The sequence below is a fragment of the Eschrichtius robustus genome, chromosome 2 (genome assembly GCF_028021215.1).
Source record: "Eschrichtius robustus isolate mEscRob2 chromosome 2, mEscRob2.pri, whole genome shotgun sequence".
Lineage (NCBI taxonomy): Eukaryota > Metazoa > Chordata > Mammalia > Artiodactyla > Eschrichtiidae > Eschrichtius > Eschrichtius robustus.
In genome coordinates, this window is record NC_090825.1 from 115,374,934 (window position 1) to 115,392,726 (window position 17,793).

General features: G+C 36.5%; 2 protein-coding genes across 9 annotated transcripts in view; one reads left to right on the plus strand and one right to left on the minus strand.

The window, feature by feature from the left end:
* The window catches only part of PKD2L2 (polycystin 2 like 2, transient receptor potential cation channel), a 39,536-nt gene extending 24,505 nt beyond the window's left edge, over positions 1 to 15,031 (plus strand). The window contains exons 9-14 of the mRNA XM_068535943.1: positions 98 to 218; positions 1,261 to 1,362; positions 2,835 to 2,899; positions 3,494 to 3,548; positions 10,896 to 11,008; positions 14,980 to 15,031. Coding sequence (XP_068392044.1) covers positions 98 to 218; positions 1,261 to 1,362; positions 2,835 to 2,899; positions 3,494 to 3,548; positions 10,896 to 11,008; positions 14,980 to 15,031 — 508 coding nt within the window. The remainder of the gene's footprint in view (positions 1 to 97; positions 219 to 1,260; positions 1,363 to 2,834; positions 2,900 to 3,493; positions 3,549 to 10,895; positions 11,009 to 14,979) is intronic.
* FAM13B (family with sequence similarity 13 member B) overlaps positions 12,896 to 17,793 on the minus strand; it is a 116,704-nt gene continuing 111,806 nt past the window's right edge. For all 8 annotated transcript variants that reach the window (XM_068535942.1, XM_068535941.1, XM_068535940.1 and 5 more), the window contains 2 exons: positions 17,249 to 17,350; positions 12,896 to 15,234 (listed from right to left, as the gene is read on the minus strand). In XM_068535942.1, the coding sequence (XP_068392043.1) occupies positions 15,111 to 15,234; positions 17,249 to 17,350 (226 nt within the window). In that variant the 3' untranslated portion in view covers positions 12,896 to 15,110. The remainder of the gene's footprint in view (positions 15,235 to 17,248; positions 17,351 to 17,793) is intronic.

The following is a 17,793-nucleotide window of genomic DNA, read 5'->3' on the forward strand; positions in this document are numbered from 1 at the left end:
AGGTACTTTCCTAGGCACGTTAGTAACCCCCATCTGTTGTCATGTATGTATGAAGAGATATAGTATTTTCTAATGTTTTTCTTTTTTCCCATAAAAGATTTGCACAATTTCGTATTGTTCTTGGAGATTTTAATTTTGCTGGTATTCAGCAAGCCAGTCGTATCTTGGGACCCATTTACTTCATCACTTTCATCTTTTTCGTGTTCTTTGTCCTGCTGGTAAGAATGACCATATATGTTCCCCTTTTTTGCTTCCATTTTTCAGAATAAAAAATATAATTACTAATTTAGAAGAAATTATAGTATCACTGCTTAGCTGTCAGAACACTTTACATTTATTAAGAATGGTGTAGATTCCTAGTAATCCAGGGGGTCTAAATGTTTTCAAGCTGTCCAGTGGAGAATGTGATCATAAAAGTTACCATCCGGGTGGTTACTGTGTGCCAAGAGTGTACTAAATCTTTTACACATATAACTTGAAAGTTCCAGGTCTCTCCAGCCTGGGACATTTCATACCAGTAGGTATGAATTAGGCCATTCATATTCTGCCCATATTGCGACAGCTTTTGGCCCTTATGGCTGAGAGCTCACACCCTTGTAATTTTTAGGAGTCCCCAGGATGGGTCTCTCACAGGTGCTCAGGACAAATCTATTTGGCCTTCCTAATCAGGGAACCTTGCCTTTCTACTCAAGGCACTGCTACTGTCCTCCATGAAAACATTTTTTTGTCACACACAGCAGTTATCCCCTGATGGTGGGCAACAGTCCTCACAGTGACAGATCTGAGCCACAGTGAAAGGTGGAGAGGTGGGCTGGGAGTAAGAATACCCTCTCCACAGTTCTGTTTGTGTTATCTGGACATTAATAGTTGTAAGAGCCCTAGTAAAATTGTGCATTTAAACAGCTCTATAGAATTTTAAAGAAAAAAAAGAAACACCCTTATGAACATGTATTATTCTAAGTTTTCTTCTGATATGTAACATTAATAAATTTATATGTATATATTATTAACCAACGTATATGCACTATTTTACATTCTGCTTTTCCCATTTACCATAAACATACTTGCCCTTATCCACACACTACACATTTCCCATTCTACTATATTATATATAGTCTGCATAGCCATATCTCTTATTGAGCACATGAGTTACTTTTAAAATTTAAATCTAATTTTACAAATCCCAGCACTTGTCAAAGTCATTAACAACATTTAAACTAAATTTTTATTGAAATACTTCATTTGAATATTTCTCCCCAGAACATGTTCTTGGCAATAATTAATGCTACCTATTCTGAAGTGAAAGCTGACTATTCAATAGGCAGAAGGCCAGATTTTGAACTTGGTAAAATGATTAAAAAGGTATGTCAAATTCTTCTAATCAGAATTCTAAGACCAATCTTGTTCAGTTTATACTCTTGTAGTTTGAATAACACCTAAACCCCAAGTGGTAGTGCAGGGAGGGCATTTGGGGTTTTTTGTTTTGGTCCACGGTTACTTATATTTGTATTATTTCAGTACCAGGAGAAATGTTCTCCGGCTTCAAAAATGTGACCAAAATTATTTCAGAGTTCAATGTATCAAAAAGCTACTGAGCACTAAATGCAAAGCACTGACTCTCTTCCCTCCAAAAGTTTTCAGTTTAGATGCTGGTAAATTCCTATACACAACCTGAACTCAGAACTCCACTTGCCTTACCTTCCTCACTTTCTGTAGTGGCAACACTCTCCTCAGCCACCCCTGGCTCAAAACCCTTGAACTTTTTCTTTGTCCCTTATATGGTCTGTTGCCAAGGCTTGTGTGTAAAGTTCACCTCTGTAGTTTTTGCTCACATTTGTGCAACTCAAGGACACTTTGAATTCTAACTAACTGCCACCACTACATTAGGTATTCAGTACTTTTCACCAGGACTTCTGTATAGTAACATCTTCTTAACTGTTCTAGCCTCCTTCCTGTGCCAGCCCAGTTTTGATCATATCACTTCTCTGCTCAAAATTCTTCAAAGTTTCCCTGGGCTTGTCAAAATAAGTCCAAATTCTTTATTCAAACATTCAAGGGCCTTCTCTAGTCTCTCAGTCTCAACCTATCTTTATTCACTATCATTGAACTAACTATACGAGTTTTACCTTCTATGCCTCCATTTACAGCACTGTATGCCCCAGCTGTTTTGAGCACAGTGCTGTTTACCATGCTTGCTCTCATTGTCTCCTCTGGGCCCCTGCTCATGTCATTCCCTGACTCCCCAGGAATATTCCCTCTGCTCTCTCGCTGACATTCTGTTCTCCCTGTCAGAGCAATCTTCCTTGTCCTCTCAATACCGACCTCACCGTGAACTGTAGCAGAGTCATGTGTGTACCATCTTGCCCATCTCTGTATACCCACAGCTCTAACCATAGCATTTCACACAGAAAAGGTCCTATAAGCTGTGGGGTTAGTGGGGCTTAAGAACTCTGTCCAAGAACTTATCTGTAAAAGTAAACTATTAATATGTCCCCCAATGAACTTAACTGTGGGTTTTTTCATCTTTTATCTCTTGATTATGATGTTGGTTATGTGCATTAAAGTGTTAATATCATTAATGCAATAAATGTTAATAATATTTTTTAAAGATTTTTTTTCCAAGTTCAAGTGTGATGCCCTCCAGCTTTTTCACCAGCAGGCAGAAACCATAAGTAGTGACAAGGTGAAAGAAGATGATCATAGTACTTGCCTCTACATTTCTTTAGGGCAGCAGTCCCTAAAGTCAAGCATTCCCTATTTCTTTTACCTTGATCAAAAATTAACAATACAGAATATTATTTTTATGAACCTTTAAACTTTTAAATTATGCTCAGAGTTACCACAATGCTCTCGAAAAACTCAAACTAAAGAAACCTGAAACAGATGAAGACAAGAAAAGGTAAGATGAATTTTCTTCAATTTTTAACTTACCATTTTAAAGCTCTGTATTATATTAGAAACTTACAGTGAGAGTAAGGTTTTGATTGCAAAACAACCACCATTCAATGTGCTGATTCTAAATAAACTGTCAAAACATCCAGTAGCACCTCATAATTTCTGAGAGTGTCATGAAACTCTAAGCTAATTTAAAATTAATATAAGGCATGCCATGCCACTCAGAAAAAGGTTTAACAGAAAGCTGGACAGGATAGTAAAGTCCCTCTAAAAAAGTAGGAAATGATTTTAGCCTACATTAAGTGCATGCTTTTAGCTATCAAAGTAAAAGAAATTTTAAACAAAATATTTAAGAATGTATTTACATTTATTGCATAATTTTAGTGTCAAAATCTGGCAGTGGGACATAATAGAAACATGTTTTTATAGCTAGAGATATGATATAGAGAACTTATTAATGACCACATTTTCCAAATAATTAGTGTTATCAGAAAGAACAGAAATTAATTCAGATCCTTAATACAGATCTGGTTATATTTTATACTGTCATTTTCCTTTTTACTGTCATATACCTCTGATTTTTATTTTCTATTCTCAGTAGGAAAAGCAGGGATTTGGCTGAACAAGCCAGAAGAGAAGGCTTTGATGAAAAAGTAAGATTTTAATCTTCTCGTAAAGAAGTGATAGCTTTATTAGAAAAAGTTCTGATTTAAGAACTGAATGATTTGCTTTTTTCAGAGCAGTAGTTGCCACCTCCAAATTTCTCCCAGAATCTAGATCCTTTCTTATTTAGGACAAACTGTTTGGATTCCAGATGCTCCTTCTCTCTTATTGGTGCTCTTAGCCAGATACCCTCGTCCTACAGCTGTACCTTCACTGTGGGATTAGCACACAGGGTTTAGTGAGTATACTCTATTGAGATGATTATATAATTGTTCTCTTGTAATCATTAATGTGATGAATCACTTTAATGATTTTTCTTATATTTCAAAACTGTAACATATATTCAACAAATGACTAAACATATATGTGTTTAATAAATAATTATGAAGCAAACCTCCACATACCACTACCACCCAAGTGAAAAAACAGAACATTGTTCTACTTCTGGATGCCTCCCACCCCCCAATATATTGAGAAAGAGGACAGCAGGGTCAAGAGATTGGAATAAGCCAACAAGTATGTATAATGGAGTGAGGTTTCTCATTATCAGACAACGGAATTGCAAAAATGGAAAGGCTGAAGGTTAAAATGAACCTTGTGGTGTTGGATTAGAATTGCAACTGTTTGTGTGTGTGTGCGCGTGCATGCGAATGTATCTTCTAACTCTGTCCACTGAGAAGGCTAGAGTGACATCCTAGTAGCAATGACACAACGAGCGTCCAGATCTTGGTTTCCAATTACCATTCTCCTCTAAAAGGAACCAGGGCTCCTTGGAAATACAGTTAATTCCAGGACTGGAAAGTATAGGTGCTTCATACTGTACTCCATATAGAATGATGGAGATCTGTTAAAAGGACACAGAAGTCAGCTTGAGTGGGGATCCCGCTGGCCAAGTGTGGGATTTTAAGCACTTAAGCACTTATTTAAGCACTTAATGAATATTAATTTAAACCCACGGAATAAAATAGGATTCCATGAGTCCACACTGATCTAAACATACACATGAATAAAAGTCTGAGGAAGAATAGGACATTTCCATACCTCTCCACGAAATACTTATTAATTACAAAAAGAAAAGGAATAACATTACGGTGAAAAAGTCTGGAAAACAGAACCTTAATCAGTACTGGAACAAGTTGAAATTATATGCCACCTGATAGGACACGAAGAGAACACAGGATCCCTTCTGTAAAATTTCTGCCGAAGATGCATAACGCAACGAACCATCACACAATAAGAAACTGAGGGACATTCTATGAAATACTGGCCTATAGACTTCAGAAGTTTCAAGGTCATGAAAGTCAAGGTAAAACTGAGGAACTACACCAGACTGAGATTAAAAGATGGGTAAATACAATGCATAATCATGGACTGGATCCTTTTACAATAAAGGGCATCACTGGGACACTGGTAAATTTGAATGGGGGACTGAGGATTTAGATGGTAATAATCTATCAATATTAATTTTCTGATTCTGATGATTATACTGTGCTTATAAAGGAGAATGTCCTTGTATGCAGGAAATACACACTGAAGTATTCAGGGACAATAAGGCATTCATGTTGGCAACTTCAAATACTTCAGAGGATAAAAACTATTTGTATTGTTCTTATAACTTTTCTGTAAGTTTGAGATTCTTTTAAAAAACAAAACTATAATTCAATAAACCATTTCTGAAATAAAAGACAATGTACATTGAAAGACATACTATGTACCTGGGAAAAATTACCTAAAATGAACATGAGACTTATCCAAGCAAAATTTGGATTTACTTACAAGGAAAAGAGAATTAGGTTAGCATAACACCATTCAACACCATAAATCAACAGAACAACACAATATACAATATAGCAAGGAAAGAAAATGTAAGCCAAGGCTTTTTTATATGCAGCAAAGCTGTGTTTCAAGTATAAAGGCTCTAACAGTTTTGAATATGTAAGAACTTGGGGAATACCACTGTATTCCTGAGGATTCTATGTGAGGATCATCTTCAGCCAAACAAGAGATGACTGAGAAATTTTAGAAAAAAGAAGGAAGATATAAAGTAGAAAAAGCTGACTGATTATTTCATATGTAATAGCTAAAAAGTTGAAGAATTATCATTTAGAGTTAATAGCCAAAAAGAAGAAACTTTAGCATATTTAAGAGTACAGTAGTAAATTAAAAAGATATTGTTTTATTAATTTTAAAACACATTTTTCCACATTTTAATATCTCTGAAATCAAGATATGCCTTATATTTGACAATGTGCCATATTTTAACTGGTGGCATTTTTTTTCCTAAGTGGTACATAAAATAATGGTGTAATGGTCTTACGACAGACTCCATCTCTCAGACACAACAAAATACAGTAATATGATTAAATATACTTGGGTATTAGAGGGAAAAGAAATGAGGAGGAAGAAATTATAACCTAATTTTTTTGTTGAACTTGTTTGGTTCTTGTTGAGGGAACCAAAACAAGAAAGAGATGACGGAGGATGTATAAAAAGATACATGAATAAAAACAAACCACTAAAACAAAAATACATACATTCCTAAAGGGAAGCAGTACCAAATCAAAAAAGAAAACTGAAAATATGCCACATGGTAAAAGACTGTAAATATACCTTAAAACAATATAACTGTGACCAGATATATGTGACATATCAGTAAAGACAAATAAGCTTAATTTACTTAAAAAGAAAAAGAAAATATTTTCAGATTGAATCATAGAGCAACACCCAATTCTATGATATAGCCTAAAATATATACCTAAAACAAAGTGATTTAGAAAAGTTAAGTATAAAAGCATGAGCCAAGGTATAAAAGGCAAGGAAAAGTTATCAGAGGACACAATATAAGTCAAGGTAGAATTCTAGAAAAAAGTTCTAAATGAGATGAAGGGCACTTTATAAGGCTAAGATCAATTTTAATAGTTATGATTATCTATGCAACAAATAATATGGCATAAACTTCCATAAAGTAAAGACTACTAGACTTATAAAAGGAAAAACATACAAGAATACACTAAAAGTAAAGAACAGATCAAGAAAAATGAAAGGATTAAAAATATATATATAATGAATAAAGTGATCTTACAATTATGTATTAAACTCTGTACTCCCAGAAGACACACCTGTTTTTCAAAACCCCTTCATGAAAATAGATATATTGGGCCATAAAGAAAACCTCAATAAATTGAAAATAAAATTTATCAAAACTGAGCCCAAAAGAGATATTTAAAAGCTTAAACAAATCCATTCTGTAGAAGAAATAAAGTCATCAAAGAGCTACCTCTGAAATAAATCAGGCCCAGATGGTTTCATATGGAACTTTTACCAGATTTTTAAGGAATAAATAATTTCAAGCTATTTGAGCTGTTCCAGAGCAAAGAGAAAATTGAAAACTTCCAAATTATTTTTATAAAATAATTTTAGAATCACTATATAGTGATGCTAAAACCTAGTAAAGATTGTATCCTCCTCAAAAAAAACAAAAAACAAAAACAGAAAAAGAAAATGTCACTTATAGGGACTTTCCTGGTGGCGCAGTGGCTAAGAATCCGCCTGCCAATGCAAGGGACACGGGTTCAATCCCTGGTCTGGGAAGATCCCACATGCTGTGGAGCAACTAAGCCTGTGCGCCACAACTACTGAAGCCAGCGTGCCTAGAGCATGTGCTCCGCAACAAGAGAAGCCACCGCAATGAGAAGCCCGCGCACCACAACAAAGAGTAGTCCCCGCTCACTGCAACTAGAGAAAGCCCACGCGCAGCAATGAAGACCCAATGCAGCCAAAAATAAATTAATTAATTAATTTTAAAAAACAATCACTTATAAATCTTGAAGCAAAAATCCTAAATAAAATATTAGCAAATAGAATACAACAGAACACAATACCATGATTCAGATAGGGTTTATTCAAAGAATGGGAAGATGATTCAAAACTATATAATCAACTAATTACCATAATCCATTCTATTTATAGATCAAAAAAAGGAAAATTATTATTTTCCATAGATGCTGGGTATTTGATAAGATTCAACATCCAACTCTGAGGGGGAAAACAAAATAGGAATCAATGGACTCTTCCTTGACATGATAAAAACAAATTTATCTCACCCCAAAGCTAGCACCTTACCTAATAGGGAAACATTGGACATGTCAAGAACAAGACAAGGATGTACTGGAGGGATCAGACAAAAGAGTTAAGCAAGAGAAATACATAAGAAGTACAAAAGTTGAAAAGTAAGAGGTAAAAACTACCTCTGTTTGAGATGTGATTCTCTTTCTCAGGTATACAATGAACTGAAAAATTATGACAAAAAGAGATTAAGTAGTAGGAAAAAATAATTTACATAGTCATGTCATATATGCAAACATCAACCAGCTCATTAAAAATTATAATAGAAGAAACTACAATAGCAACAAAATAGAAAATGCCCAGGGACTAATTTTAAAATGTTTAAAACCAAGATATGGAAAAATTTTAAACATTCCTTAAAGACAAAAATAAACCTGACCAAATGACATACTTATTACGTGTATGAGGACCTAGACAGGAAAATGGAAACCATACTATATATTTCAAACAGAGAAAATTTATTACAGGGAATTGGTTACACAGGTATTGGAAGACAGAAAAAATAAAAACACTGAAGCAACTCATAAGTAATAACTGTAGGAGGATGCTACCACTCCCAGGGCTAAGGTTACAAAAGGTGGGTTTATTGGAACTTAAGATACTTAAGGGGCCTGAAGCTGTTAGTCAGACCTCTGAGGTCACCCCCATCCCACCCCTGCTGCTCCTGATACTTCTGAGGGAGTATGATGAAGCTGGTTCTGGGTATGACAAAAGAAGCTGGACAACTGAAGCCTGGAGCCAACTACCATTTGCAGAAGCAATGCTGATAGAAAGAAAACAAGAAGAACCTCCCCTCCATCGTCCAGTAAGGCAGAACCTAACAAATCTGGTAGCAAGACAGTCTAGGGAATGAGGTTTGCAAAGCCTGAGATCCAGCATAAAGAGCATAAGAGTTTAGGAGGGCAAATTTTGAGTTGAGAGATATTAGCTAAACGGTCAGCCGAATTCACCCCCTTTGGCTATCTAGTACACATCTATACTTCCATAAAATGACAATAACTATTTCTAGCTTCCATCTAATAAGACAGAACTATCCTCTATGAAAATGGAGGCCCTCTTATTCTCTCCCCAAAAGGGGAGAAGCAAAGTCCCAAGAGTAATTGTATCCATCTCTGGGTGATGTTAAGACCTTTTCTACTCGAATCACAATTCCTTAAGAACTTAATGTTTAAACTACAGAGTTTTAGACATGGAAGTATTAAGAGGCACCCCTCAGAGAATTCCCTGGGTTCCAAACACAGCCCTCTCTGAACCCATTTTGTAGCAGCACCAATTTCCCCTTGGTAATTGGGATCAGTCGCCTCAATCACTTCTTAGCCTGCTGGTTAGGTAGCCTGAGGAAACCCAAATAGCCAGGCGGCGGTCTCAAACTCTTAAGTCAATTGTTGTGTCCCTTGGTGGAGGCACGCTGTCTATAAGGGTCTGTTTCTTTGGACCTTCTCTGTTACCAACCAGTCATCAGTTAGGAGCCAGTCAGAAAAACAGAAACACACTAGGTAGCTCAAAAAGAGGGGGTTTACTTCACAGAATTCATTTCTGAGGCATGAGAGAACCATTGCTCTCTGTAAGAACCATTGTGGAACAATGAATTAATCCAGAAACAATTATAAGCAGCAGCTACCACCTACAGGGAAGAGGTGGGTTGACTAGAACCTAGGAGCTTGAGCAAATGCCCCCACATAGTTGCTGCTCTATGAGGAAAGGTATTACTTTCCTGTGAATGTCAAGGAAGGCTTCATAGAAAAAGCGATGGTTGAGATGGGTTTTTTGAAGGATGCATCGTTTACCAGGCAGTCTATTCAATGTGTATTACTAATGCATCCACATTTTAATAGACCTGGTCATTTAAAAATATTTGTGGGGCCTACCACTTTTTTAACATCACATTAAAAGTACTGGTAAATATGTCAAAACATAGGTGCTGTAATGTGGCTGAAATAAAACTAGAAAGATTGAAAACCACCCTTTCCTACTTCGGATATGTTGGTTTAAAGACAAACACTTTCTGGGGGCTTCCCTGGTGGCGCAGTGGTTGAGAATCTGCCTGCTAATGCAGGGGACATGGGTTCGAGCCCTGGTCTGGGAAGATCCCACATGCCGCGAAGCAACTAGGCCCGTGAGCCACAGCTACTGAGCCTGCGCGTCTGGAGCCTGTGCTCCGCAACAAGAGAGGCCGCGATAGTGAGAGGCCCGCGCACTGCGATGAAGAGTGGCCCCCACTTGCCGCAACTAGAGAAAGCCCTCGCACAGAAACGAAGACCCAACACAGCCAAAAATAAATTAATTAATTAATAAAAAATTAAAAAAAAAAAAAAGACAAACACTTTCTGATATATAGCACAGCTCCTCTGGCCAGAACAGCATCCATTTATCAGGTAAACAACGTGTGAACTTGGGCATCACCATTCTCTCTGAGGAAGGTAATCAGAACCCTTATACAGGGATCCACTTTGCTACTTAGCTTTACTGTTGGAGCAGGGCAATAGCATACCGATTTATTGAGAAGTCTTTGCATCATATCTGGGTGCACTGTCTCTTCTTTCCCTCTTTTTCTAGGGCTGTTTCTATTTTCCATAACATAACAGAGCATTTTTTCTAAAGTTGGGAAAAAGGTATTTGGACACTAAAAGGAAAATGGGTGGGTAGCGAGCACAAAGCACAGAAAGGACTCTAGGATCAGAGAAGGATACAGCAAGAATCTTCTGGTATGAGGAGCTTATTCTGGGGTATGTGGACAGACTGGAGTACACGGATAGATGCAGTAATTATGAAGAGGAGATTGGGAACTGTTAGGATCTGGCTGAGAAGCAGCTGGGAGGGCAAATAATACCCACAAACGTACTTTGATGTACACTTGCTTCATTATAGAACAGAGGTACAGAAAAGAACATCCCAGTTTTGGCGAAGTGAAGAATGGAGAATATCAGCTGGAGATGCAGAGGGGAAGAGGCAGTGAAAAGGGAATAAGACGATATTCATAATTTAAAAATCCCCTAACTCTGCTAAACAGTTTTAACACCAAGTTCTCTGAGGTGACTCTGCTAATGCATAGACCCAAAAATCAGGCAGGGCAAAAAGCCAGTGGGGCTCAAAATCACAGCCCTGGAGAGTAAAGTTTAAGATTCTCAACCCTGTGATGCTTGTGTGCCATGGGCCTGCAACAGAGAAAAATTTAAAGATTGCAGCTTATGCTTTTTCCTCTAACTTTACAGGAGATTCAAAGTGCAGAGCAGATGAAAAAATGGAAAGAGAGGCTTGAGAAAAAGTATTATTCTACAGAAATTCAAGATGACTACCAGCCTGTCACTCAACAAGAATTTCGAGAGTAAGCATTTGTTCTAACCAAGGTACTATGGGATATCGTGATATGGGGACTGGGGACATCCCACAATTTTCCTGAACCCAGAATCTCATTCTGTTAAGATGCCACTTTTTTCCCCCCATTTTTTACCCAACTTTAAAATGACACAGAAAGCACAAAACTCCATTTGTTTAAATGTAAGGTGAAAGCAAGACCAACTGCTTTTGTCCTTACATCTCTAAATAATAGGAACTGCCATTTATACTTGACACGCGTAGCAGATACTGTGCTCCACACAGCTTTAGAATATTAAATCCGTAACTGGCCATACTAGGCATGTTTTGGGAGCTTAAAATACTATCTTCCCACTCAAAGTATTTCACAATAGGTGCTAATAACCTGCTGTCTCTTTATGTACAAAAATGTTACTGACTCATTCCCTACTTCCTTCTAAATTATCCTCTAGCCTCTTTTTATATGCTGTGGAGCTGGAGAAAGAATTACACTACGTCAGTTTAAAACTAAACCGAGTGATGAGAAAGGTTTCAGCTCTACAATATTGAGGCAAGTGAAGGTGAGAATCTGTGATACAATCATGGAACATTTCTAATGATTTATTCCTGTACTGAATTATGTCCTAAATTTGTCCCCATTTTGGGTACATTTTAAAAGCACAAAACTAGCTACCATCAAACTATCATCAGGATCAATGATAATCATCAAGTGATTTCTAGGAATGGGACCCAATATATAATCCATGTGTATTACAACATGCCTCCACAGTATACACACACAGGTACACATGAAGACTTTTATAATGAGATTTATTATTAAATTCTTGGAATGTGAACGGAAAGTATTAAATAATATTGCTTTTAGTTCTTAGGGCAGGTCTCTAATTAATAGTTCAATAAGTCAGTAAAGAGTTTTCTCAATGTTACACAGAGTATTAGAACTGTTGGTATTCTCATCATGTGCCATGTTCTAACTTCTCTAGCCAAAGGTAAATTAATAAATGCTTAGGATTCTAGAAAACCATTATATAAGACCCCAAGTAAAATAATCTCACCTCCATTCTTCCCAGTTGGAAGTCTCCTGGAAAAAGGCAAAGTGTAGAAGAACAAACTTCCCAACCACCTATAGAAATTTCACTAATATCTTCAAACTAGAAATTCATCTAGACAGTTTCTAAAGTAACACATTTGAAGTTTCCCAAAAGTGCTTCCTTGACTACTTTAAAAGTAAACTATCCTTTAAAACATAAAATAAAAGAGCCAGGTAGGAGTATCAAGGTTATAAGAAGCCAAGTTATGTCTGAAAAGTGTAAATGAGGGTGTTGCAAAAGCCCTGTATGGATGGTTGGGAAGTTTTGGATGGCTGGCATTTTGGAAATTGGAAGGAAACTCTTCTAATATAGGTTACATAAGCCCTCCTAGGACAGCCATATGTTATATGTTCTCTTAGCCCAAGTAACATCATTTGACCATAGATTTCCACACTGTGCTCAACAGTCCCTGGACTGTAAAACTCAAATAAAGGAATTGTTAAATATACCCACCTTCCTTAAGCCAAGCTCTTCTCTTAGAGACTGTATGTCAAGTTTTCTTAATAAGATAATTCACTGCTGCTGACTATTCTCTCTGCATCTTCTCCCTAGATTTCCAAAGAGAATCAACAACATGGCCTTTCCTTGTCTTACCACTCCCTAGAGCTGTAGACAGTCACGTGGTTTAGTAACCTTGCTGTCTCCCCACATGGTTTCTGGTTGGGGTAATTCAAACAAAGCCTGAGAACATTAAGGCAAGGGAACACCTGAGGGTTTTATTTTTTCTTTTTAAACATCTAGTGAAAAAAACAAAAAACATTTACAATGACTTAGAACATTAAAGTTCTTTTATTACAAAAGTCTATACAATGAAGTGCCAAACACAGCAATGCAATTATACTTGTAGTCATATATATCTATATATTGTTTGTATATAGATATACAGTTTTTACTTGTACCAAAGTAAAATTATCACAAACTGCCTAATTCTACCACTTACTACTGAACTATGACACACAATACTGTCACATAGCATAAGTGCTGCCATGCCACTTTTTATCTATTCTACTCACAGCCAAACATTAACAGTGAATAACCAACATCATGAAGCAGCTGTTTATTCTAAAATGAAACCAGTCAGGCCACTGACTTATAAAAATATGGTACTCATATAGATTTAGCATTATAAAGAAGGAATATATTATTTAAAACATTTAAATAGTGCATATGGACATTTTTGCATGTGGTATATAAAATAAAACATTCATATAAAACAATATACAGTGCACATTAAATAAGATGTTTGGATATACTCCTGTTGGAGACTGAAAGAAATTAACTAAATGTACACTGCATGATGAATTCAAATCAAAGTGATAACATCTTTTGGTGTTCTCAATTTCACGTTTCTAGGTGTACATTATGAATAACCTAGCTGTATCAAAAGGAAACCACACGAAAAGGGCTGGATTTAGTGCTTTATTCCCCAATGACACGTTCACTACCAAGGAACATTCCCTCCCCCCAAAAAAGGCATTGCACACACAGGTGAAATGTGAAGTACTAGAAATGCTACTTATTATCAAGCTACTTCATGTGCTATGTAACAGTGCCAGAAGTCTGAGGTTCATGCTTCCCTCACCTTATTAAAGGATGCTGCAAAAGTCCATTTTTGTATGGAACAAATTATGAATATTAGCTAGTTAAGAAAACCATGCACGAGTCACTGCATGCAAAACATGGGCACAAATTGAGATACTCATCAATCCAAAAACGCACCAGGAAAAAAATTAACACTTAGATTAAACCTGATCAGAATATGCTGTTAATGACTATCATATTGTTAGCACAAATAAAGTCACCATTCTGTGAAAATAATTAGCAGGATTATACCAGGAAAGAACCTGAAGAAAAGCCATGCAAAGCCACAGAAAAAAAGATATGCTTAGAGTGTATGACAAGGGGCATACCACAATACACCTGTAACCAGCTGCTTTAAACAGCATGTGATTGAGCAAAAGGTGATCCCTTTAGAGGATGTTTTCTTTATGGATTTTGCTGATTAAAAAAGAAAAAAAAATGATGCAACCCCTTGAAGGTATATGTAAAAATGCAGTGGTATAGCCCTTGTTAAGAATAGATTTACTTCAGGCATAATGATTCTTTTGCCAATTTAAGCCCATTTGATTGAACACACAAATCTGAGCACCATCAGAGTTTCTACATACTGACATGGCTATTTTCTCACATTATCTGGAGGTGGGTAGGGGGAAAAAATGCAGGATCTAATCCAGACAAATCACATCATCACCAACTGATAAACTGTAACTGAGGAAACAAACAGTAACTTAAGTCCCAAAGGCAGCATGTGATATAATTCAGTTCTGTGTGTGACGTGTGGTGTGTGTTTTCACTATACTAATAAGCAAGGTCACTTTTTGGTCTACCCGCTGTTATCTTCATCCAGGAGCTGTGTGACCACTGAATTGCAAAATTCTGCTAACATACTACCTGTGAGAAAGTGTCACTTTGGGAATTTAACAGAAATATGTTCCACAGTAGGACTTGAAATTTCAGTTGATTTTGGTTTTCTAAGAAAACACAGAACATAGTTGCATATGTGCACATTTATAGGCTTTTCTTTCAAATTTTCAGTCATTCTGTAAGAAAAAGGCAACTGAAGAAGAATTCAATGTGAAGATTGTCCTCTCAATTTTCTTGAGTAATGAAAAACAAAATAATAAAGTTGGTAATAACAAAAAGCTTCTATCTCCAAAGTTCTTAAAGTTGAAAAGATAAAATATTAGTCTTTTACTAACACGATGTATCTGTAGTACAAAACAATGAAGAAAAGTGGATGTTTGCTAAAGGTAGAGGGGACAGTCTGTGGTTAACGTGGAACATCGCACTCCCTAGACAGGGTCTACTTACCCTCCCATCATTTCTCTAGTGGCACCACCAGCAAGTACAAAATGAGACTCTGTGAGTGCCTGACAAAATGAACTTAAGTACCAGCCAAGTACACATGATGATAGCTTCAGGGAATACAACTGATTTTATGATGTTTTCAAGGACCATATTTTATATGGATTTTGAAGAATCTTGTTTGCTGATAAGAACTTCAAGAAGCCTAAGCTTGGCTTTAATTTTCTTGTACTCCCTGTACTCCTCAAGCACTGGAACACGATCCTCTTTCTGGACATTCCTAGGGGAAAAAATAAAACCTAGAGATCACCTGGAAAATAAAGTCCCAGAAGTTGTCGTAATGAGAGACAGAATATTACCCAATACAAGCTCAAATAAAAAACTGCTCTGCAAGAAAAAAAAAGATTATTGGACTAATTCCCTTCATCCCAATGGAATATTCCTAAAACACTTCTAATTTTGACGTATTTCTCTATTGACAGATTAATTGATGATATTAGTATCAATGATGATTGTAGGTAACTACAGATAATCAAATATTTTAGTAAGACATGCGCTACTAGACTCTGTCAGGTGAGTGTATACTAAGTGCTAGAGGCTACGCTGAGTCATTTCATACATTCCATACATTACTTAACTCTGGCTTCAGTGAATTAAGATGTAAAAGTAAAACATCTTACTGGTAGCGAAAAAATCATTTTTCTCACTTTATATTACTGACCCAATGCAATTCAGTTTAATAACCAGGTAAAGCATCAAACTATCCTAATTATAAGCAAAGTTTTTTTCCAATAAGACAAAGAATTAGAAGGTACTTGGAAAACGCACTTGAGATTTTTTTAACCATATATGCCAACCTACACAGAAGACTCTCAAACACAGTAGTCCCTCCCCTTATCCGTGGGGACACATTCCAAGACCCCAAACCCTATATATACTATACATACATACCTATGATAAGGTTTAATTTATAAATTAGACACAGTAAGAGATGAACAATAATAATAAAATAGAATAATTATAACAATACACTGTAATAAAAGTTATGTGAATGTGGGCTCTCTCAAAACATCTTATTGTACAAGTTTAAAGCCTTTTCCATACTAACTAAGCACTTTTCATGCACTGTGGCCATAACTTCTGCAGTTTGAGGTATGACAGCAAAACTAGTACGAATTTCTTTTTCCTCCTTCACAATTTCATGGATAGATTTGTTCTTATTATAGATTGGAGCACCTCAGCACATGATTTCTTTCCTAACCTCACTAAGCCAAGAACTTTCCCCTTTTCACCTTAAGTACTCTGTGGCTTCTCTTTGGCATATCTGAATTGCTAGCATCACTACTCTTGCGCTTTGGGGCATTAAGTAAAGTAAGGGTTACTTGAGCACAAGCACTGAGATACTGTGACGACTGATCTGACAAACAAGATGGATACTAACTGACTAAGGGGCAAGATATGCTGGACAAAGGGATGCTTCACGTCCTGGGTAGGCCGGCACGAGATTTCATCACACTACTCAGGACGGTGCACAATTTAAACTTTATGAATTGTTTATTTCTAGAACTTTCCATTTAATATTTCTGGACCACAGTTAACCATGGAGTAATTGAAACTGCAAAGAGAAACTGAATAGGGGGGGCTATTATAGAGCTATTGGCTTGGTAAGACCATCTGGTAACATGGAAAAACTTTTCTGAGGCCTGAGATAAATAATCCTCATTTCTGGCCAGAATCTGAATTAGAATGTATTTTTCTTACTTTTAAAAGAGTCCCACTGGGTCCACTGTGCATTACCCAGTTAGATAAAGGCACTTGCCATATTGTATTATAGGAGTCACATGACTGCCACACTGATACACACCTTGGAAATATGTGCCCTAGAATGACCCAACGTGCAGCCTAAGCAGCAATGGTCTCAGTATAAGAATCCAAACTAGTTAGGATACCACTCATATTTGGGACCCTTTCTAAAAGGAGATCTCGTTTCACAAACACTTCCAAAAGGGTGAGGATACTGAATTAAGGAACATAAAATAACTGCCACTCAACCAAGCATTCTCTAGGACAATCCTGAAATATTTTGTCAGATGTTGTTTACTCCAGCTCTGACTTTTTCTTTCCATTAACAGCAGGGCTGCACAGTATAAAGGAATGATTTTTACTGTTATTTTCAATGCTAAGATCCTTATATGCACAATTTATTTCTATTCTTATATATTTCTTTATTTCAACATATGGGCACTTGTGAGTTTAAGAAGAAAGAAGATTCAATTTTGTGATGCTCAACAAACCTTCCATTTTGTTGATAAAATGCTTCTTCAAATTCCCGTAATGTTTTACGTAGTTTCTTTTTTTCAGCTCTGGCTTTCCAAAGCTGTTCCAGTAATTCGGGCCTAAAATTGAAATGGGAAGAAAACATTTGAAAGGGCACTTTTGATTCATTATGTTCTTAACAGTGTTTCTAACCCTGGCTGCAAAATCAAGCCAGCTGGGGAGCTTTTAGAATATACCAATGTCTTAAGTTTCACCTTGGAGCAACTAAATCAGAATAGCTGCTGGTAGGGCTCTGCATTAAGTACTTAAAACAAAAACAAAAACAAAACAACTTCCCACGTGATCCTAAAGTGACGCCAGGGCTAAGAACTAGAACCAAAGGCCACATCAGGTAAAGAAGCTGAAAGAGCACAAACTAACAGACGACTCTCAGCTGGTTCCAGCACTTTGTCATACAGCAAACGTAGGATTTTAGTTTTTTTTAATTTTTAAAACACACTAATTTTCAATAAAGAAAATGTGAATCACAACATGTATTTGTAAAGCACACTTTTTAAAATGG